This window comes from Platalea leucorodia (genome assembly GCF_965183815.1).
Source record: "Platalea leucorodia genome assembly, chromosome: 5".
Taxonomy (NCBI): Eukaryota; Metazoa; Chordata; class Aves; order Pelecaniformes; family Threskiornithidae; genus Platalea; species Platalea leucorodia.
Window position 1 is genome coordinate 40,184,823 of NC_138827.1, and position 22,971 is coordinate 40,207,793.

The following is a 22,971-nucleotide window of genomic DNA, read 5'->3' on the forward strand; positions in this document are numbered from 1 at the left end:
TATTGACACAGTTACCATTAACATGGCATTCCATCAACATTGAAACTTAGCTCTGCCTATAAAGTAGTACTCAATTATACAAATAGGTATAATTAAAACAATTTAACTCCCCTAAAATGAGCATCTCCTATTCTTACATCAGGAATATGGACATGATGCTCAAGTCTACACAATACTGTGACACATCAGGTGCTATGTTATTATTAAATGAGAATTTCACGGCCAGGTACAAAATGCTGCTTGTGAAAAACAAGGAGAGATTCATCCCTACCTCCCTTTTATCAAAGTGGGATATGTTTTCACCAGAAAATCTGAAATATTTCTGTGGGTCAGATCTTGAAGAATTTCTGTGCTGTGCTGCACTCTCTGGAAAGAAAAGAAAACCTAATCAATCACAGTAAACTTTACAGTCTCTAAAGCTACTAAGTAAGTGTTGGGGCTGCACGGCTAGAAGGCGCGTCCCCTGGGTGGTGGATAGGGGATCCCTCTCTGGAGGGTGCACCGGATAAAATTGAAGAAGGTGCCGCGAACCAACGCAGCCTAAGGGAAGGCCACCCTCACAGAAAAACCACTGGCCCTCCAAGTCATGGGCGTTGGGCAGGAGGCCAACTACCTCCTCCCGGAAGAAAAAAAAAAAAAAAAAAAAAAAAGTTGCAGAAACGACGAGCATCAGAAATGGCGGAGATGGAGAAAATCGGTAACGAAGTGAGGAGGAGGAGATGGAGCTGGATCGGTCGTGTCCTGAGGGGGAAACCGACGGAAGACTGCGCTGTGGCCCTTGACTCCAGAGCACGCAGCCGCGGACCGATCGAAGTGGAAGAACGATGTTCGCGCCTTGTGTGCCTCCTGCCACCGAGAGAATTCAGATTCAGATACTAACAGGTCAGAATATTGTCTCTTGGTGGGGAGAACTGTGAAAGGATTTTGTAGATAGCTGAAAATAAAACATTCAAGTAACAAAACAACATCTTTTCCTTTGTTTCACATGGTTATGATAAAAAGAGGGGAAAAAAATCCTAGTTGTTTGTGACTGAAATCTTTATATATTACTGTTATTCTGTTATAGCAGACCTGTACCGAGAAAGAATGGATCTTGAAAATCGTTGTTTTACAAAAGCATAATGGTAAGCACAAGTAAAAGATTACTATATAAGTGCAGTGATTTTAGCCCATGTCAAAGCTAATATTTTTCTGTGACATTACAGCTCTAGGACAGATTAACGTGGTTTGTCATTTAGACATGTAGCATTTTTCTAGATCTCATGCTTCAGCACATCCAGTGCTTCTATAAATTAGCCGTCAGATAGAACTCCTACCATTTCTTAAGCAAAGCACATTTCAGATTCTGCAGAGAATCCCTCCTGCCCCTTTCCAAAATAAGCCAAAATAAGTACAGAGCAATAGTACAACTGATCACAGAGTCCCACTGACTGACCTGGTTTGCCATGAATGATAGAGTCTAAACTGCTAAGGTCCCTTTTAAATACATTGCTTCCTTCTGAGTTTTTGAAGAATTCTCAGCCAAGCCCTTATAAAACATGGAATGATTCTTCTCTTAGAAGCCTGTTCGGGACAGGCAAGGAGAAGAGCTTCTGTCTGCCTTTCTACCAAATAAGCCCAAACAAACAAAAAACCCCAAATTCAGATCAGATTTGTAATGAAAATGATGCTACATGACACCTTTGTGAGTCTTTTGCAAATACAGCATCACTGGGAAATGCAAGACCTCAAAGTTGCCGAGTTTATCCAAGGCAGAATATACTTAAAAAGGTTCCTGGGCAGTTTCAGAGGGCAAAGCTTGCAACCTGAAACGACCTAGTAACGACCTAGAAAGTAAGTCTAATGAACTTTCCAGAAGTTCCTACATTTGTCCACAGAGAGGCAGTACCAGATGACACAGAAGATACATTACAGATGTCTAGCTGATTCTAGACAATACACAGCATCCTCATTGCGGCTTCATTAAATGAGTTGTCTATGCTCAGACATCCTTCATAATTATTTACATACAGTTGCTTTCTTGGATGCTCAGAAGTGAACTGTTTCTTCCCGACAAGTTATAAAAAATTATCATATCTTGCAAAATTATCAGGATAATATTACAATAAATACATTTCCCTTAGAGGACTAGAATCCGCACAAACAAATAAATTAATTTTGCATCCTACTTGGATTTGAAGTTTTAGACTAAATTTCCATCTCAAATACACTAGCATGCAATTAGCAAAATTCAACTTTTGCTGTCCGTTGGGATTGCTTGGAAATCAGAAATAACTTGGGATGCTGTGAATAAGGTCAGAATATAACCTCTTTATTAACTGTTTTTTTGCTTCATAGACAGGAATTCTACAGATATTTAAAACAACTTTGCTTTGTCGTTTTGTGAATAGTGATAGAGAAAGCAAAGCAAGCTGAATCAGTATTTTTAAGAGACAGTGTCATGGATTTGGATTCAGAAATTGATTAAGCTTGTGACATTAATGTTAAAACCAGAATTATTTTAGATATTTGGCTATTGTGTGCAGCCTGGCAAACAGGAATATTAAAGTTGAATGCCGTGCATGGTGAGACATTAAATTAGTGAGCTATTACTCTGAGAGTGGCTGCAGTTCTATTTTTTCCAACTTGTTAGAGAAGCATTTAGAAAATGTAAGCACTAACAGGCTATAATTTTCCTTTGCTCTTCAAAAGAGCAAGCACATTTTATAAAGGACATTACTAAGATTATTCATTGATAGGAACAGGTGGGAATGTAGCTCTCATCTCTTCTCCATATAGCATCAATGGTTATTAAATTACTCATCTTCATGCACATGCATACAAACATTCATTTTGCTAGCTTAGAACTTTCTTTCTAGAAATGGAACCAAAAGACAAGTAAAAAAATTATTATTTGGGATTGATTCAATATTAATTTTTCTATTTTTAATGAGATGACCCCACTTCATGATTTTTGAAATCATGGAATTTTTTCTTTCCTTCCTTTCTTCTTTCTCCTTCCTTCCCTTCCCTTCTTTAAGGGAAAGAAGAGGCAATTAAAGATTTCTCTTAATTAAAGAAAGGCAATCTTCTAAATAGAATTGTTCTTTGAGGCAAAAAAAATCAATATATTTTTTAAATTATTTGATAAATTGTTAAAATTTTTGTGATTTTCTTCTATATGAAAAGTTTGCAAACTGGATGAAAATAGTAATCAAATTTCATTTAAATGTGCAAACTTTTCCAATACCTCTGAAACTTAATTACAAATTCCAGCAATTCTTGCTCCCTTAAAAAAAAATGTAGTTAATTCCTTCCGTGTATATTAGCATGGCAAGGTACTTACACACTGATCCCTTTTCCAGCTCTTCCCGTGAAATTTCTCTACAAAGATTTATGGCACAGGGACACTACCTGTGGTGGCGGGAGGCCTCCTGCACCTGCAGGACATTCTGGCAGCATAGTGAGTTTCTTGTGAGTGCTGCACTTGCAGGAAGGTGAAGGATTCTCAGGGCTCCACTGTTGGCTCAGCAGGAGGCTGCTTAGGTTTGGATGAACAGCAGGTGTGTTCCAGGCAGTTGGTATGTTATTGCATGGGTAGTTCCTGTGTAGAGGAACAGACTCTAAGCTGTGCAGAGATACAGTTCATGAGAACTCACAAATACACAAAATCACAATGCTGTCAGCAGACGTTCTCCTCTCAGCCCTTACCCCATGAGTTATGAATAAGAACATTTTAGAGTACTTTACTTTGTAAACATGAATAAATATAATCTCCCTGCACATCTCCCCCAAGTTTACTGTCTTCAGCTTGCAGTCAGGACACTGAAGGAACACAGGGACTGTGTTTGACCCATTAGTACACAGGAAATCCGCAGCAGACACATATCTTTGCGAAGAAACTACCGTTTTCCTTGCTCATGCAGTGTATTTTCTCTCTTTATTTTTTAAAGTTTCCTCTTTGTTCCTGCTGTACCAGACAGAGGAGAGGAAGGGGAAGAGGGAGGAGAGGACAGCCAGAAGAATCAAGTTGCTGGATATCACGACTGGGAGAGAGGAAAGAGAAAAGGAACAAATGGCAAAGCATAGCATGCCAGTGACAAATGCCTCCAAAGCAGGACTCACAGGCAGGGTAAGTGGGTAGGACAACAAATACTAAAGTAAGAGCTCTACTAACATTGTCCTTCAGAGTGAGAATAGCTTCAAATCACAAAGACCGTCCTATTGCTACTTCACAATCTGAGCGATTGCTGAAGTTATTGCTTCCAAACACACCAGCGGGAACAGGAGGAACCTGAGGGGACTCACATGTGGAAAGTGCCAAGGGAGCTGTGAAGATTTGGGTCTGAGCCCACTGGCCTACTGACACACATTGCAAGGTTGCTTAACTCTCAGTACAAGGCTACATGAGCTGGCTTCCAGCTAGTCACATTGAGCACTGTGAATCGTTCTTAATCCAGTCGCATTGTAGTCTTGCTGTTTGTTTTTTACTTTTGACCCAATGTTAGATATTATTGCCAACATTATCTGAAGCATTGGCTCTAGTGAAAAGTCAAGCCAAATCATTCTTGTTTCACTACTCAAGTTCCACTAGTAATACCCTGCTAGAATCTTGTTCAAGAGAGATTAGCCAGCAACTTACAGAAGAGGCTGATTCTTCATGCAGCGATTTCCAAATCCTGGTTTATTCAAGAAAGCATCAGTGAGGGAGACCATCTGCTCATTGCCAGGACGCTCATTGCTAAGGGAATAAGATGGGACTTTCTCCATAAATTTTTTTTTTAAACTATTATACCGGAATACACATGGCAACTGGTAAAGGACAGCCATATGGCAGAACCAACTGCACCTCTCCAAATGCTGATAATTCAATTATTTTATTTATTTATGCAAAACCCCAGAACCTTCCAAGATGTTTAACAGGCTAAAGCAATGGTCCTTTTCTCCTAATATTAAAGCATGACTTCTGACATAGTCCTATAGCAATATTCTCCGAAAAGGCTTGAATCCACATTTCTACCCTCTCAGCCCTATCACACTCAGTAATCAGAAGATGAAAAACATATTCTGCATTTTCATTTGCTGAGGCTAAAAAGACAATGCTGCTCATAGTGAAGTGTCTCCAACTAAAAACCTAATAACATTAGACTACAGAATATTGCTAGTGCCAAGTGTTATACAAGTATGAATATCAAACTCTGCTCCATACACTACCATGTGTAAATTTAATTAAAGTTTCATGAGAATTTTCAGTATGAAACTCAAGGAAAATGTTTCAAAATTATTGCCTTCAGTTTTACTGCTTTCTGCTAGTTGCGATCTAGTCTACGACTTAAACATTGTTTCTAAGTTTCCTCTGCATTGCACATGTTTTGACTTGGTGCAAGTTCAGCTTTGGAATAGGTGGAAGTGAAGGTGAAACAAGTGTTCAGGAGAGCACAGAGGAATTGTTCAGTGACCTGGAGAGAACAGAACTGAAGCGTCTATGAATTATGAAAGCAGACAAAGTGCTAGTAGACAAAAAAAAATTCAGACCCAGCCAAAGGATACAGTGTGGGGAGAAACTGCTAAGCAGCAGCATTAATAAAACCTAAGACTCTCTGCTTTCATCTTGTTTACATATCTTTGCCCAAATACTGTACTAACTATAAACAAATCTACCACAGGTCAGCAGGTAGGTTTGAATCTCATTGTTCTCTAAGATTATGAATATAGGAGTAGTTCAATGGCATACCAGAAACAGTCCGATTTCTTACTGTCCTGGATCTCCTGCTAGGCAGGATATGTAACTTTGTAAGTGTTGAGGCCATGAATTCAGGTAGGAAGAGAAGAGTGCCAAAGATAGCAAGATATTTGAAGGACTATTGGTTAGACATACTGACAGCTGTATTCTCCACTTCCACCTATTTCACGCTATTTTAATTCTGCTGATTCCAGTGGAGTTAATCCTTTTTTATACCACATAGAGGGAGAAAAGCCCAGTAAGACAAGAGCCCATGATCCTAAACGCTAGGGACAAAAGGGTGCATATATGACAGATGTGCTTTTACTCAGTGACTCCTCTTACCTGAAGAAAGTAAACTGCTGTCCATAGATCCAAGGATGTAAGGTTAAGGCAGGATATTCTCCAAATGGAGGAATAATGACTGTAAGTATTAAAGACAGCAACACAAAACTAGCAGGGAGAACAATCTGCAGGGAACATGAAAACATCACACTAGGTTATTACATATATGTTGTAGAGTGACACTGTACACACCTCATAATATATATAAACAAAGGAGGGACAGCAGAAGCACACAGATCAGATCTGGTTTAGCTCCTGAACACCAACAATTTAATTTCCAATGCTTTCAGTTAAGATTCTGGTTGTCACAGAACTGTATGATGTTAAAAATAAAATGCTGGGCTAGTAGTGATTGAATCATGAACTTGGTGCGGGTGATAGACTCTAAGCAGAAAGAAATAGAATGTGTGGCAGAGGAGTTGGAATCATAATTAGAAGAATTAGGGACACTGTTACCCATTTGCAGCACCTCTGTTGCCTTGCAGAGAGACATTGCTGGGAAAGACAGCATTGAGAATGTTGTGGGAAAGAGTCAAGAACAGCAAAAGTCAATACCTGGGCTAGGAAGTCCTTGTGGCTGCGGGAGGCATGGTGGAACCGTTTGATGAGCAGTGCTTTGATCTGCTGATGGACGAGCTGAAAGCCTTTATACTGTTGGGACCCTTTGCCTTCATTTTGATCTCCTGCTGTGCCTACTGGCATTCGAGAAGTGTCATTAGTTTTCAGTGTGGTTTGTTCAGCTTCTTTGTTCTCAGTAGAAGTTTTGCCAAGAGTAGAACCATTTTCTTGAGTGTCTCCTAGGTTAAGATGAAAAGGGGCAGAGAAGACACTTTATCCTCCATACATGAATGTAGCACAAACATTTTAATGAGCTCCAGATTTTACCAGCTGTATATATCATATCACCAGATTGCTTTAATTACAACTGTTGCACTGTGGCTGTATCTAGTGGCATCACATAGGTTAACACTCCTCTTACTCAGCAGGATGAACAAGTTAGTCGTGTATGTAGTTTATGGACTAATGGTCAGCAAACTACTTTTTGTAGAACTACTAAAACCATTGACATCTGGGGGCTTGACACTCCACTTTTATTGACATAGTTAAGAACCTAAGAACCTCATCCAATCTAAATAAAAGTCTTTCTGCTGACTTCATCTTGTTTCTCAGATATCATGTCAGGCCCTAAAACCAGATATTTGCTGACCAAATTTATTTTGGCAAGAACACTGTACACAGACTGAAAGTTCTGAGGCTTTTCTTTACTTGGCTTTGAGAATACAGAAGAGTCCCAAGAAAAGTTTATCAAATACTGATTCATGGATCTATACCTGTTTTTTGCATTCCAGGGCCAGCTTCTGCCGTGACCTTTAGGAAAACCTGCCATAGACAAATACATGTCCCGGTTAGGAATAGAACAGGTACAATAACCCGACCTGTGGAACACTACACATCATCCTTTAATGTAACAGAAGAAAATTTAGACACCTTTTCAGCACTCCTGCTTATTACACAAGCAGAGGTCTCTTATGAAATATCTCAGAAAATAAAGGAACAAACTAAGATACAAAGACAGACAGATTTCAGGATAATGAGTCATGCTTCATAAGGCTAATGTGAAGTAAGGCTTGGATCCTTTCTCTATGCCCATCCCAAAGACTTTCTGAGCATGCCACAGCATATGTGACTAGGTTTTGAAGGGGATATTAGGAATTAGTAAGATTACATGTTTAAGAACAGGAACTGCCTCAGAAAACATTTTGCAGACTGATGGTAAGATCAGCAGGTATTTTAATCTGTCTGTTACCTCTTCAAGTGGTGTGTCTGAAACTCCAAAACTGCTGAGTCCCAGATCATCCAATGTTTCCTCCAGTTCTCGGAAGAGACTGGCATAAGATCGCTGTTTAAAGTGTTTATTGGGCAAAAGGTAAATGAGTTCCTGACCAATGCTTTCAATTAATTTTGCTTCTGGGATATGATGATGAATTACTTCTGCTAGCTCATTCAGATCTCCTGTGAAAAGCCAAAACAGTGTTCAAAGAATGAATATTTAACCATGCTAAGTGTGATTTCAAAAGCTGTTGTTTGCACTATACAAAAGGGGACTGCTCTATTACATAACTCTCAGATATCTCAGTTAAATCTGTACTAGACTAGGCTACGTTTCTAATTATGGCCTAGAACTATGTAGAAGAAAACTATTTCAGGTCTGTTAATAAAGAACAACAAAATCTTCAGGAATATCTACTTAAGTTCTTCTCTTATGTAGAAAAGCCAAAATGACTTTTTCTGAGAAAGCCAGTTTCCTTTGCTCTAGGTATGCTTCAGTTTTCATTAACAAATTACACATTTTGGTGCAGACAGTTCAAAACTCAGTCTATACTTCTAAAGCACACAAACTTCCAGTTCATCATCTGGACCTGAGACCACATATACATCAAAAAGGAGCAATGGTAAGAAAAACCACAAAGAAACCCTATCAAATTCATGTTACAATACAATACAGATGTTAGACGCAAGTACTGAAGAAGTGGGCCTCAGCAGCATTGATCTGTAAGATGAGATTGCAGCATAATAGGAGGCATAGCTATGTGCTGGAATGCCGAACCATTCTTACCATCCAGTTCCTGCTCTGGAGCTCCTTCTTTGTCCCTGCGTGCACAGCTGGAGCAGGAGCAGGAGCACCGAGATCCACAGCTACAAAGCGACTAGCATGGACAAGCAACAAAGATGAAAGTGCTTCAGATACATGCAAAACAGGATGTAGGGGTTGTCAGCCTTTGAACAGCTTGAGTCAGTGAAAAATATGTCCTATCTGGAGCATCTTGAACATATTATACTGAAAGTCACCTGAGGACTGGATTAAGCAATGCAGAAAACATAAATCCACCTGCACAAAGCATATCTGTCACTTCTAAATTGCATGCAAAATATCTGGGGAAATGCAATCAGCAGCGGCCATGAGTATACAGATCACGTTGCTACTAAGACTGGGAGCACTACTAACAGCAGAAAGAATCCAGATCCCTACTTCTCAAGCTGTGCGAGGCTGGTTTACCTATGGATAACTGTAGACTCTTCTGGTGTCTGAGCTAGTTAGTAGACTACACCATGTTTACAACCAGTGTACTGAAGGCTTCATATCCACCTATTATTTTCACCTGTCTAGCTGAATATATATTTATAAAACCAGAGAGGTTTTCTACAGAGACACTCATGTATCCATATAATTTCATGAGGTGTCATTGAATTTTCTCATTGCTGTCTTCATTTTGAAGTCAGTTTCGTACACAGCCTCAAGCAGCACTTAACTGCTTTCTACCTTGGTGCAGTGCATGAATACATTTAAGTATTTTTCAGATTACATGTGCAGGGAGGGAGCTACATACTTACTGTAGCCCTTCCAATTCTGGTGTTTTTCATCTTGCGAACAAGAGTGAGATAGAAGCCAGACCCAAAGCAGTTCTTTAGGAATACAGGAGAGCCTGAGCAGAAGAGTTTCCCTTGGGATATGATGGCTACTCTGTCTCCAAGGATGTCTGCCTCATCCATGTGATGGGTTGAGAGAATGATGGTTCTGCCTAGAAGGAACAAGGAGGAATGTTCAAGGCATGGACCCTCTCTGGAACTCAAAACTGTGCTTAGTTTTTTGCCAGTTAATGCAGGGTTCTCTCTGCACCAGAGCCATGTTGCAGATTTGCCACATCCATAGATATCCGTTCAAAGAATCGTGTTTGCTTGAATTCATATCCCACTACTCATGACAGTTTACGCAGCAGGCACATGCTGCATCTATGACAGGTTTTAAAACAAACAAACAAACAAACAAACAAACAAACAAACAAACAAACAAACAAACAAACAATTTCCACTCTCAAATCTGTTACCTGAGCGATACTTCAGCAGAAGATCCCAGATAGATCGCCTGGAATACGGATCAACTCCAGAAGTGGGCTCATCCAACACTACCACTTTTGCTTCACCCACAAAAGCAATGGCAACAGACAGTTTCCTTTGCATTCCACCTACCACAGGACAGACATATCCAGGAGTCTGCGATGAGTTACATAAGTGGCATGGATGTAATTAACACAAACCGATACAAGTAAAACAAAACCCATCCTCAGACAAATATTTCTGCAAAGTTAAATGAGTAGTCACATTTTTCTTCTGAAGTTCAGAACAGCTTGTTAAAAATTTTATTATTTTTTAAAATATATTTTTCATCTATGCATTGCATGTTCTGCTTCTTGCCAGAAGCAAAAGCAGGAAGATACGAGATTTTCGTGTTCTCATGTGAAACTAGACAACTTTTATAGTTGCAATAAGGACAAAGTAGTATAAGAACACCTGGCTGTTTATTCAAACCAGTTTTTGAATCTGAAAGTGAAATGTGTTCAAATACACTACATGCATTTGTACCTTTAGAATGAAAGAAATAACTCCTGCCAAATAATAAAGTATTATAGAGCACTGATCCAAACAGTGGAGCAGCATGAGAGTGTAATATTTCATTTGCCTTAAAATAATAGAATATTTTGGGTTTTTCCTTACATTGGTAGTTTTTTTTATATATATACTAATTTAAAAATAACAGCTTTAAGTATTTTTGAATTTGTCGTATATTTATAAGGAACAGAAGCTTTAGGGACAGGTTGTTGTGCCAGCTTTACTATTTGTACAGTCCCATTTACTCATTGAGCGTAAAGACTTCCCCAGTGCACAGTGATGTGTCAGAATATGGCCTCAAACATGTAATTCAAACAATAATTGCCCAAAGACAAAGAAAAGGCAGCAGAAAAAACATCTTAGAAGAATCCTGTGGGCACCTGACAAATTCTGAGCCTCTTCATTCCTTTTATGGGTGAGGCCCATGTCTTCTAGCATTGTTTCCAACTCTTGCTCAGCTTCATCCCTGGATCTCCCTTTCAGTTGAGAATAAAACAAGATGTGCTCTGCTACAGTAAGGCTGTGAAATCAGACAGAAAGGCACCAAGGCAATTTAAATGAATAAGCGGATTTTTTCCCAAGCAGCAATAAATTCACTCTAGCTTTATCTTGCTAAAGGAAGAGGGGCTGCTTTACCCTAAATCTGGATCACAAATCTTCTCTGGGAGAAGTGCCTCTGAGATATCTACCGCCAGCACAGTAAGAGAAACAACACAGGCTTTGGGGATGTGTCAAGCATGCAGACTGGGACCCTGATTCTTCAAGCTAGTATGGAATGATACTTACTGATTGAATAAGATGTTGTACTGAGGGCACATGCCTAATCTGTGCCGAATGGAGTCCATGTGGGTCTGAATATCCAGGCCGCCAATCAGCACCGTTCCAGAGGTGGGTGGGAAGAGGCCTGTCAGTATCGACCTGAGAAAATAAAATGAGGAAACTCCCACTCTCCTATCTTTCCGTGCCAGGTTAGGAAGGCGCATTGCATGATTCCACTAGATGGAGCATGATGACTTCTTACGATGGGCCTTGATGAAACAACTCCAGTAAAAAGCCTACATATAAATACTGTTGCCCTGCTATAGTGAGAATCTTGTGGATCTCCTAATGTAATTTTTGATACACCTGTCTGTATGGTTCTGGCCTGCACTAAAAAAACTGTTTTAGTCAGCTACTCTGATTCAGAGTAGTTTGTTCAGCATGTTATATCACCCCTATGTACAAATGGGTCTAAAATAAAGCTCACTAGGACCAAGATAGAGAATAATGGTTTGAGGTCTCCAGCCATGCTGACTCATGCCCTACACCTTTATTTTCTGTAAAATGCAAGGGGGCCAAATGTTATGTTGCAAATGGGTGGAACCTGTTACTAGATTTGGATGAATAAAGGATTTTTCAGTTCTGAAAATTTCAAAGCAATAGAAATTTTTATCAGGAGAATAGAAAAACAAATTTACAAAACGTTTCAGCAGATTAGAATGCTTTTATTTTGGGTCAAACATATTTCTGGTGGAACAATTAAAAAATTAAAAGGCAATTTAAAGTGCATTTGAAGTAAAAGTCTCTTTTAATTAAAAAAAAACTAAAGCGTTCTGCTGGGAAACATCATAATGAAACACTTCAGTTCTTTCAACATTTGGTAAACTTGTCACAGACTCATGAAATGTTTTCTTCACCAATTAATCCCATTTTGCCAAATGAAGTTCTGTATAAAGAAAATTAAATGTTCCTAAAGTCCAGCCTCCTGAGATGCTAGGGTTCTAGGACTAGACGAACATTTTAATCTGGACATGGATCTTGCATATATGTAGCCATTTTGTCTAAAGAAGGCCTGCATTTTATACTCTTTTGTACACAGACCAAAAACCACAACTGACTTAAAGCCAGTTTGACAGAGAAACCAGAAACACGTGGAGTATAGTGGCTTTCAAATCTTCGGCTCTTTCAGCCAGAAGATCCTTCTCCCTCTTCACCTCTCGGGAGTTTGGCATGTGAAATGAATTCTGGGGGACAGAATTGCGTCCTTCTCTTTAGACTTTCACTTCTTTGTGTCATGCATTGCCTCCCTCCCAGGGTTTTAGCTAATCCAGGATATTTTGTCTTTGCCTAGGGGCAGCATTTCCTTGTCTGGAAAAAGCTTGATGTTGTGCGCCAAGCTAGCTGCGGGGGTGGTAGAGAGACAAGGGAAGAGTGAAAAGAGAAGACTGCTCCTCAGGACAGAACAGGAGAGCACTGCCCTGGATTTGCTGCTTCTGAAATACAGACTTACATGGTGGTTGTCTTTCCTGCTCCATTGTGACCAAGGAAAGCTGTGATCTGGCCCTCATAAAAAGTAATATTCATCCCATCTACTGCTGGCTTGGGCCTGTTGGGAAAAATCTTCACCAGGTTCCGAATGCATACTCCTGGAGTCAATCCTATTGGCTCAGGCTCAAAGAAGGTATTTACTTCAAAGGCAAGAAATCAAGAATGAAAAAAGAATAAAAGAACATGTTTTAATCCCAGTTCTGATGATGACACATCAGTAAGTGCAGAAGCAACAGCACATACCCAGTAAAATACAGCATCATGTGCCAGGGCCAGATTCTCCAGTCACACCAGTATCAAACTGAGGCAAGATTTCTAACTGCAGTGCAATTTATTTAGATTCACCCACGTATCAATGACAGGAGAAGTGGAGCCCAGAATATTAATGGTCTGTGGAGAGGTAACTCATTGGATCAGGTGAAGCTCAACACGCTTTCTGTTTTCATTGTGTAGCAAAAAGATTATTTGGGATTGCTGTCTGTAGATACTTAGATAGGCTGAGAGATTACATTAAACGAGCAGCAGGTTGCCTTTCTAGCCAGGCTGAAATCTGCCATTCAAATCATCTGCCCAGCTGCGCATTCTTTTACCATGATGCTTTAAAAAAACCCCAACATTTGCCTTTAATCCTGGTAGGTGAAATTTAGCCCCTTGCTGAGGCCACCTCAAGACATAGGCAGTACCTAACATGAGCACTACATGGGATGGCTTTCTCTCAGGATTAAAAATGCATTATTGTAAATAGCACCATCAGGATGTTTTATTGCATCAGCTTCTAGACAAAACAAACTTCCTTTGAAGTAAATTAAGCCCTTGGGCAATGTGAATTATAGGAGTTGAGAAATTCAAACTAAAGACCCTGTCCACTTTTGTTTACACAGAATGCTTAAGGCTTTGTAGGGAGGCTTGTTTTGCAATTGCAGTTTACTTAAATTGTTCAGTACCCAGCAGGCCTGTGTGGAGAGCAGCCAATGCCATCTGGGTGAAACCAGCCCCACCTCCACCAGTGGCTTGTATGACTGTCATTATAAACAATACTCAGGAAAAAGTCCCAAATATGTTCTACATGAGAGAGCTACGCATACTACAGAGCAGCTGAAATAATTAATCTAGAATGGGTAGCTTTATTTTAAATTTTAAATAAAATTATGTTTATGACAAACTTTTCTTTTGTGAAGGAATCTAGGTTCCTTTTACCTTACTGGGCCAGATACAAACATCCCTGTATTTACAGAAGTTCACATGGAGCCCAGCTAGATAGTTCTGCATATATTGGCAATTGACATACCACCCTCGGTTTTGTATGTATCATGAGCTCAAGTCTTATTTGCCTGCAAGACTCACTGACAAGTTGTGAGGCAAATTCTCTGATGACCTCCCCCAGTATCTGCTTTGCATCACCTGAAGGACACTGGTGGAGGGTTGAGCTCCCTTTTTTTGTGATTCTTATTTCTCCATTCTGATCCTATTCCTTCAGTGCAATTCTGGGCCATTTAGGTCTTTCTTCAGAGGTGGCAGCATTTGTCGGGCATGTGGATGAGACTTTGGTGGAAGTTCTGCTTAATACATATCAAGCAATTAGGACAGATTTATAGTGTCTGCCCTGCTCTGCTAACCCGTGCTAGTATTGGACTGCACTAGAGTTAAGCCATTAGAACTACTCTCCATTTCCCACCCCATGACTCTTACATGAAGCCATTTTGGAAACTGTCCTTGAACCATACCAGGTCTGCTCTTGGCTTCTCCACATGTCTCCCAGTTCCTGTGCGGCTGGCTGAAAGGGAAGGCAGGCTTTTTTGCGCAGTGACAGGCAAAGCCCTTCCTCTGTGGCCATGGAGCAGCTGGAACCTGGGAGCTGATGAGTACAGCACCACAAAGATAAGGCAGTACTAGGAGAAGATTGGCTGAAATAACCTTTGCCCTCTGCCTGTCTTCTTTTCTTTTGAAGTCCTGTCCTGTTTCCATTCACCCTGAATGCATGTTTTCAGTGCCTACGTGAGGAGCTCTGATGACCCCACTTTTATCTCTAGCTTTTCAAGAGAGTCAGAGTGGGCCCAGAGCTCTCTGTAGCAGTTACTTTTGCCACAGAATCCACATGCATTCCTCTGAGCATCACATACAGAAGACACTTCTGGCTCCCCACAAAAGAAGACATTGGGACTTGAAAACAAGGCAGGTCACTCAGGAATTCTTAGGTGGTGCCTAATGTCAGCATCAGAAAAGGCTGCAGACAGACACACAGAGCACTTCAGATAAATCTCTTTGAAACCAGCCTTTCCCTGCAAATGTAAGACACGCTAAAGATAGGCAAAAAAAGGAGGGGGCTAGGAGGAAAGCATTCCTCTCAGCATAAGTATTTTTATTGAAGTCATGGCTCTGTTTAATTCTACGAAGTCAACGTACATGTCTCTGAGGCTTCCCTCAGCATGAACACTAAGTTGCTATAGAAACAGCCTGCATTCGCTCAAGAAAAAAGAAGTTACAGAGCTCTTCTAGAAGGCAGCTCTCTTATGCGTGGTGGCTAAAATATTCTAAGGCATTGTGAATGTAGAGGAATCAGTAAGAGGGTAGCTGGGAAAGTCAGCGCCTCTCCTGAGCTTAGCTCTGGCAGTTGCATGTTGTCCTCTGTAGCCTACTGGGCTCTTGTAGTTTGACTCCAATCATTCCTACAGCTAGTTTATTATGAAGTACAATGAGTATAGTATCTCAGAAGTACTCAGGTTGCTCTCTCTCCTTACTATTAATTTCATCTTTGTCCTGGACATCTGTCTTAGGCTTCCCCTGCTCGCCGGGTTCTTTTTCTCGTTTGTGTTTACACTGTTTGTTTTTACCATCCTTCTCCCCCTGGTTGTCACTCTTTTCTTCTGGCTTTTCAGGTTCTTCAGATTTCTTTGTTCTGCTTTCATTGTTTTCCCCTTCCATGGCCTTCTGATCCACACAGCCTTCTGACTTGGGACTTTTTTCTATATAAACCAAAAGTAACCAACATTTAATCAACCAAAATTTAATTTCCTCTTATCTCTAGAGGTGCTTTGAGGAAAAGGAGGTAGTCCTAAGCCTTGAGTTCTCAAAGAGCATTAATCATCAGTGCTTTATTCACGTTAGGAACACAGCACACAAAGCCATCTAGCTTAAAATCTGCTTCACAGTGTCAGGAACGGATATTTAAGGAAGACGACTGACAATTTTGCAATTATAGACTCAGAGTAGAAGATCCTGACTAATATTAGGTACATACTTTATATTTTGTAAGTGCAACTCTAGACCAAATTCCTCACCACAGGAAGAGAAAGGCCATACAAACATTTCCCAGACTTACAGGGAATGAGAGGAAGAAAAACAAAATGAAAAGGTTAAATGAAAAGTGAACTGCTAAACTGCTACTTAGATTAAGAAACTAGCTCCAGGCCGGAGTGAATGAGTTGGTGTTAACTTTTGTACAAGAATTTCTGGCTTTCCAATCTGGTCTTAGACCATGCTGCCACAAAGGAAAACAGTCACATAAAATCACTAATGGGGACAGGCTTGAAGCAGGAAGAAGAGTGATGTGAGAAGAGGGAGCCCCTGAAGGAACTGTTCACATAACACAAATTCAAGCTGGCAGCCTAGAGTGCAACTAGCACAATTGTGATTTATCTCATGGCCTAGGACTTAATTTTCTTGTGAAATTTCACCATAATTTTTTGCTATAAGAAATTTTAGCCCATAAAACTGTATAAAATTACCTGGTGCACAAATAGCAACATAAACAAGTTCATCATGTCACCTAAAATGGCAAAGTGGGGGATGCAAAAGTGCATGGATAGAAGTAAATTTTAAAAGTACCAAGATAATGTACCAGGTTAGCTTCATTTTCAGCTGTGCATTTATATTATCTGACATTTTCTTGTCCAGTTTTCTTCCCAACACATTAACCAGTTATGATAAAGTAAGAAAATGCTTAGTATTACCCTTGAAGGAAAGTTATGAGTTGAGAAAAGTTCTACAGTTGTTCATGTAAGCTGAGGCACTGAAGAGTCTTAGTTCTTCAAATAGGTAAGAATCATGTGCCTCCGACAAAGAAATTAATCAATCAGAGGTGACCTTTCCAACTGTCCCTGCTTGAGAAAACCCAAGGCAATGTTTTGTAGAAGAGAGGATGAAATAAGTATTAGCACACTCAGGCTAGTTGAGATAATCATGGAATAATTTAGATCAGAAGGGACTTCCAAGGATCTCCACTTCAATCCTCAAAAAACAGGGCCAATTCAGATCACAGTGACTATGTCCAAAAATGGAGATTTCACAGCCTTTCTGAGCAACCCGTGCCAATGTTCTAACTACCTTTACAATAAATATTTTTTTTCTTATATTGAATCAGAATTCCTGTTTTCCAGCTTACATCCATTGGCTCTCATGCTTCCACTAGGCTCATCTGAGAAGTCTAGCTCTATCTTAGCTTTCTCTCTTAAGGCTGAGCAGATCCAGCTCGCTCAGTGTCTTCTCGTATGTTATATGCTTCAGCTCCTAATCAACTTGGTGGCTCTTTACTGAGCTCCCTCCAGTAACTCTATGTCTTCCTTTCAATGAGGATCCCTAGGATATACTCTTGCTAATAAAGTTCAGGATGCATCCCGTCTTCTTGGCTACACAGGCACACTTGGCGGCTCATGTTTAACATGTTGTCAACCAGACCTTTTCTACAAAGCTGCCTGCCAGCCAGGTGGTGGCCAGTCTGTATTGTCCTGTGGAGTTATTCCATTCCAGACACAGTATTATGCATTTACTTTTGTTGATCTCCATGAGGTTCCTATAAAGCCATTTCTCCAGCCTGTTGAGGTCCCTCTGAAGCGCTGTCCTGCACTCCACTGTTCCCTCCAATTTGGTATCTTCCACAAACTTGCTCATGGTGCCCTCTATCCCATCACTCCGGCTGTTAATAAAGTCATTAACCAGTCTTAAGTCCAGTGTCAGTCCCTGTCAGACCCCTGCCAGTAATAGCTGGTCCCCAGTTATGCTTTGTACTGCTGATCACAATGCTTTGGCCTCAACAGTTCAGTCAATTTTCTACCTACTTTAGTGTCCACTCAAGCAGTCTGTATCTCATCAATTTGGCTACCAGAATACTATGTGAATCCATGCTAAAGCCCTTGCTAAAGTCAAGTTAAATGGCATCCACCGCTCTCCCTTTGTCAATTGATCCAGACATCACAGAAGAAACTCAGACTGGTTAGGCAAGATTTGCTCTTCGTAAATCCATGTTCATTATTTCCTGTCACCTTGTCCTTCATGTTCTTGGGAATGGCTTCCAGAAGGATCTACCTCTTAATCTTACCAGGGACTGATAAGCATCAGCAGAACTAGGATGAGAGCTGTGGAAAGGACTGCAAGATTGCCCTATTTTTTCTCAACAGTGAACTGTTAGATCAGCTCATCTATCTGATGTAACATCACCTACAAAATAAACTCTAGGCTTCACTTAAGCAAAAAGTTTTATCTAAGTAATCTAAAAAATGCTATTAAAACTTCATAAAATAAAAAACCTGACAATTAACTAGTAGCCATAAACTTTTCTGTTGCTGACCTACCTGAACAACTGAATATTTTGGGGCTTTCCAGCCTTCTCACAATCTTTAGTTTGGGTGCTAAGAAATCAAGAGTCCGCCTTATATTGAAAATATATTAAAGAACATAGAGAACTTATGAGGCATTAAGATAACCAGAAAATGGATTTCATTTCTACTAAATTTAGGCTTAAACTAAATAAATAGAAAATGTTAAAATCCTGTAACTGTGCTCCAAATTTGAGTTTTCAGAGGAGCTCTGGTGCAGAATATGCTCAAGTTCCACAGAAAGTCAATGAGATGTAGTGGCTGAACATCTTATCTGGGCCTTTAGAAATTTTCCATTCATCTATAAACATGCTCCAAGTCCTCCTTTGGCTCTTTCCTCCGCCTTCCTATACAGTCAAATCCTAATCTGGTGGGCAGCATTTGCAAAGCTGAAGCACTAAAGGAAAGCCTGTTCATCCCCTCAGAACGCACCAGAAGGCAAAGCCTCTTCAAAAAACCCAATATTATAACCTCCTCTTTTCTGATCAAAACATGTGAGCAGTGGACGTATTACCAGCATGTTCACAGAAAGGATTAACTCCCTTCTGGTTTATAGGTATCACCCTGAGATAAGACTGCCTTGTCAGCAGTCTGTCTGAGTTGATGAAGGGTAAGGGTGGTAATGAGAAGACTGAAGAAATTATTTCTTCACCTGTCATTTTGATTGGTTTCACTGTTACCTTGTAAATTTAAGACAGATTTCAAAACACCACCTTCAGCAAGACTCTATTCCAGACATTAATCATCATTCTGCATTAATTCCTATTTAAATACAATCACCTACGTGTTGTTCTTAAGTACTCCAGTATCAATGTGCAGAAAAAAAATCTGCAAAAGCAGGACTTTGGCACTCATTCAAGTTGGTCCAAGGGTGGTATCCATTTTGATCTTGCTTACAAACCCAAAGCAAACAGACTTAAATTAGTGTCAAACTAGATAGAAAAGCATCAGTTTTAGAAAGATGGGAAAGCCTCAGTGTAAATAAGATCAACATCGTATTTCATTTTGACTCATTTCACAAATGCTCTGTTGGGCAATAAGAACTCCTTGAATGTCTCAAAAGGTGTGGGTTAGAGAGCGGGGGTTTGATGTTGCTTGTTAACCCATGCTTTAGAGGCTCTCAGATGGAACAGTGACTCACCTCTAATAACTCTAATAATAGCAGGCCACTCCAAGTTCAAAGGCACCTGCTGAGATTCTCAGTGTATGGCTGTCTGTAATCTTTGCAGCAGCTCAGGTAATGGAAATGTTACGCAGTCACCTCTAAGCAGATCAGTGGTTTTGAAGTTATTTCTAAACACCAAAGTTTTAAAAGAACTTACCATCAGCAGTTGCTGTTTTCTCAGCTTTTGGGTTTCTAGAGCCAAGCCAATAAGATTCCTGCACAGGGAAATACCAAGGCTGTGGTAGCCCATAGTCCCCTAAAACAAAAATAAGTAGGTAAAGTGCACTTCATAAACACATTCCTCAGTGGGCACAAATTCAGCTAGGCAAAGCCTGAGCTATACTTATAAACACTTGCAATCCTAGTGTTGCATATCAAAAGGTCAAACCATCCACCAACAGACAGAACAGATTTTGTTTGCGGAATTTTTTTTTTTTTTAACAGGAGTAAAATATTCAGAAAATACATGATCTGATTAGCCTTACCTTTTCTTAAGTAGAACATGGTTTAATTATAGAATGAAGCTACTCCCTACATGGGGACAATCTGAATCCTCACCAGCCAGGCAGCAGCTGCCAAGGAATATCCTGATTGTCTAAGATGGGATCATAGCCTCACTCAGAGATTTTCTTTTAAGGCCCACTTAACACTTGAGAGTTGACATGAGTGAAAAGCTTATTATATTTACACTTATTACCCTGGGCCTGAATTCACAACTGGCAATGAGAAAAGAGACTCTGGGGCTTATTTCAGCACACAGCCTTGCAGGAAAAGTGACAACAGAGTAATCCTTTTCTTAAGCAGAAATAGGCTTTTTTGGTCACAGGCTAATTCTGTTTTGAAAAGAGAAAGTACAATAACATTATCAGTTCTTGTCAGGCCAGGCCAGAGCTAGTGCAAGTCAACACTGCTTTCCTGGATCATATTGATTTATAGAATGCAGGGATTTGAGCTGCTATGTTTAAAACTGGCATCCTTGTGAACCCAGGTGCTATTGGCCTTGTGCTACTTATTCAAAATAAGCAAGGGGAATTTGTGATGCTCACTGAAAGACAGTCAGCTTTTCTATATTGAAAATCACTGTTTATGAAAGTGTCTGCTTATTTCTGACTTACCAAAAATACCCTGTATGTCAGGCAACCACTTGTATTCCCATTAATGCACACAAATGTTCTGTCTGCATCCATAAGCAGTTTGCCTTGCACTGGTTATGAACTGGATTATACCCCTTTGAAGCTGGTGGCTAAAACAACTGCTTCTCATTCAGGATGAATGCAAAACACAAGTGAACTCCATTATGGAGCAGAATGTTCAAATAGCCAAAGAAGCAGTGTGCCAATGGGTGGTTGGCTGCAGAGAAAACTTGAGCAGGAGCTGAACCATATGGTTCAAAGGATTATCCAGGGAACTCATATAGTAAGCTCAAAGACTACAGCATTGACTTGGTAGGTCTGGCATGTGTGTGACAGAGAAATGCTATGAGAAATTCCACAGAAACAGTGGAGCACAAAGCCAAGGAGACACTCAGGGCAAATATTGGGAGGAACTGAAGCTAACGAATAGAAGTCCTGAGAGGCGTTACTTTTGTGTAAAGTGCTGGCTGAAAAAAACCAGCTTGGATCTATGAGCAAAGAAACTCCTGTTGTTTAATTCCTGCTGTGTTCATGGAAATAGTACATCGTCCGTTCTTTTTTAAATAAACGGAGTTGCAACACAGGCTTCTCCAAAGAGGAACTTTTAGGAAAGTTCCTGCAAATCAGCTTTGAAAATAAGTATGTCAAAATTGCATTAAACTTCTTTGTGAGGACACATTTCTTAAAAACAGAAAAGGCATTAATTTGATGTAGCAAAGCTCACTTTTGTAGGAACACAAACAAAGCAGACTTAAGGTCATATTTTAATTTTGAAGCAAAATATCCTCACACATTTCTAAAATCATTTAACAAATCCTTATCTTTTCTTGATTTAGATTAACTCTCATAAGTGATGTGTGCAGACAAGCACCATCTTACCTTATCCATCATTGATTTTCCTTCATAGCTAGAAAATCTACAAGATCTCAAATCCTAAGTAACCACTCAAGAAAAAACAAAACAAAACAAAACAAAAAACAAACAGACAAAAAACAGAAGGAAAAAAGATAGCCATCTGCCAAGGAACACATTCTGGAACTGCAGTTCACATGTGGGAGTAATAAATTAATGAAAAGAAAGCTCACTTGCTTGTACGGCGTAAGAGTCTGCATTTATAATATTGTAACAGTATTCAATAAGAAGATAAACATTTAAGCTACAAGGACGAACCATTTTCTCACAAAGAAAGTTCCCAAACTTTGTAATTGATAACAAAGAAAATTCTTTCGTGAATGCGCACTAGAACTAGCATTCCCATTTAGAAATAAAATAAATCCACACAGGAACTTTCACAGCTGCCTAGGACACAGCATACATCCCAGGAAATAGTACCATCCTTTAAGGAACAGTTGGCCTAATGTAGCCATAGTATACATGTGAACTAGAGCTGTTATTTCTATATTTTCAAAAATTTTAAAAATTCTCACTAGAAATGGTTGCAACTTCTCCAAAGAAAAATATGTACACAAATTGGCTTTTAACAGATGATAATTCTGTAGATTTATTTTCTATTTAAATTTTAAAACAGGACCAGAAATTGCACCCTCCTTCTTACTCTTTCCTCCTTTTCCATTCTTTTCAGGACTAAAATAGGAGAAAGGAAAAAGAAAGAGAGAAAAGTGGAAATCCTTAATAAATCAGTAGTGCTATATTGGATAAGACTCGTGGTCTACAATGTCAAATACACTTTTTCTGACAGAGAAATACTCAGAGACTGGTTAGACTAACACAGTTTACAACAACTGCCACTACTTTGTATGAATAAGAAATTGACATACCTGGAAAAATATTATCAAGATACCAAGAAAGTATTCCATAGAGAAAAGCATCAAAAAGCATCATTTTAATGGAAAAAAGAAAACTATATTCATCTCCTTCCAAGGGACTGGTTCTGATGTTACCCCACTGTAGGCCAAGACCTTGCTCTTCATAGCGTGACAAGTATTCCGTACCGAAACCAAAAGCTACTTGAGAAAGCAAACTCTGGAATAAAGGAAAAATGGCATTCAACTCAGACAGAGGGACATTTTGTAAAGCAATCACAAAAAAAGACAACTTTTAGGGACTGGACTTCAAAACTTGATAATGCCTAACAAATGATCAGGGAAAAGTGGTTTCACTTTTATATTGGATTGGGATGTTTAATCCGCTGAATGGCAGCAATTCTAAACAGTATTTAGCCATAATAGACTGAATTCAACCTTGGCTGTACTTTCTTTAGCTACTAGGCAACCTGCACAGCTTGTTTTTTTCCATTAATGTCTCTGTTCAAAAAATACT

The 22,971-nt window shown here is 39.7% G+C and overlaps 1 protein-coding gene across 1 annotated transcript in view; it reads right to left on the reverse strand.

Moving 5' to 3' along the window:
- ABCA4 (ATP binding cassette subfamily A member 4) overlaps nt 1-22,971 on the reverse strand; it is a gene marked incomplete at both ends in the record, with an annotated part of 75,229 nt that overhangs the window by 17,858 nt on the left and 34,400 nt on the right. The window contains 16 exons of the mRNA XM_082314688.1: nt 272-366; nt 3,394-3,583; nt 4,622-4,720; nt 6,047-6,171; nt 6,602-6,843; nt 7,378-7,426; nt 7,854-8,059; nt 8,664-8,754; nt 9,440-9,627; nt 9,934-10,071; nt 10,876-11,015; nt 11,282-11,413; nt 12,765-12,942; nt 15,541-15,765; nt 19,716-19,814; nt 22,470-22,674. Of these exons, the coding sequence (XP_082170814.1) occupies nt 272-366; nt 3,394-3,583; nt 4,622-4,720; nt 6,047-6,171; nt 6,602-6,843; nt 7,378-7,426; nt 7,854-8,059; nt 8,664-8,754; nt 9,440-9,627; nt 9,934-10,071; nt 10,876-11,015; nt 11,282-11,413; nt 12,765-12,942; nt 15,541-15,765; nt 19,716-19,814; nt 22,470-22,674 (2,402 nt within the window). The remainder of the gene's footprint in view (nt 1-271; nt 367-3,393; nt 3,584-4,621; nt 4,721-6,046; nt 6,172-6,601; nt 6,844-7,377; nt 7,427-7,853; nt 8,060-8,663; nt 8,755-9,439; nt 9,628-9,933; nt 10,072-10,875; nt 11,016-11,281; nt 11,414-12,764; nt 12,943-15,540; nt 15,766-19,715; nt 19,815-22,469; nt 22,675-22,971) is intronic.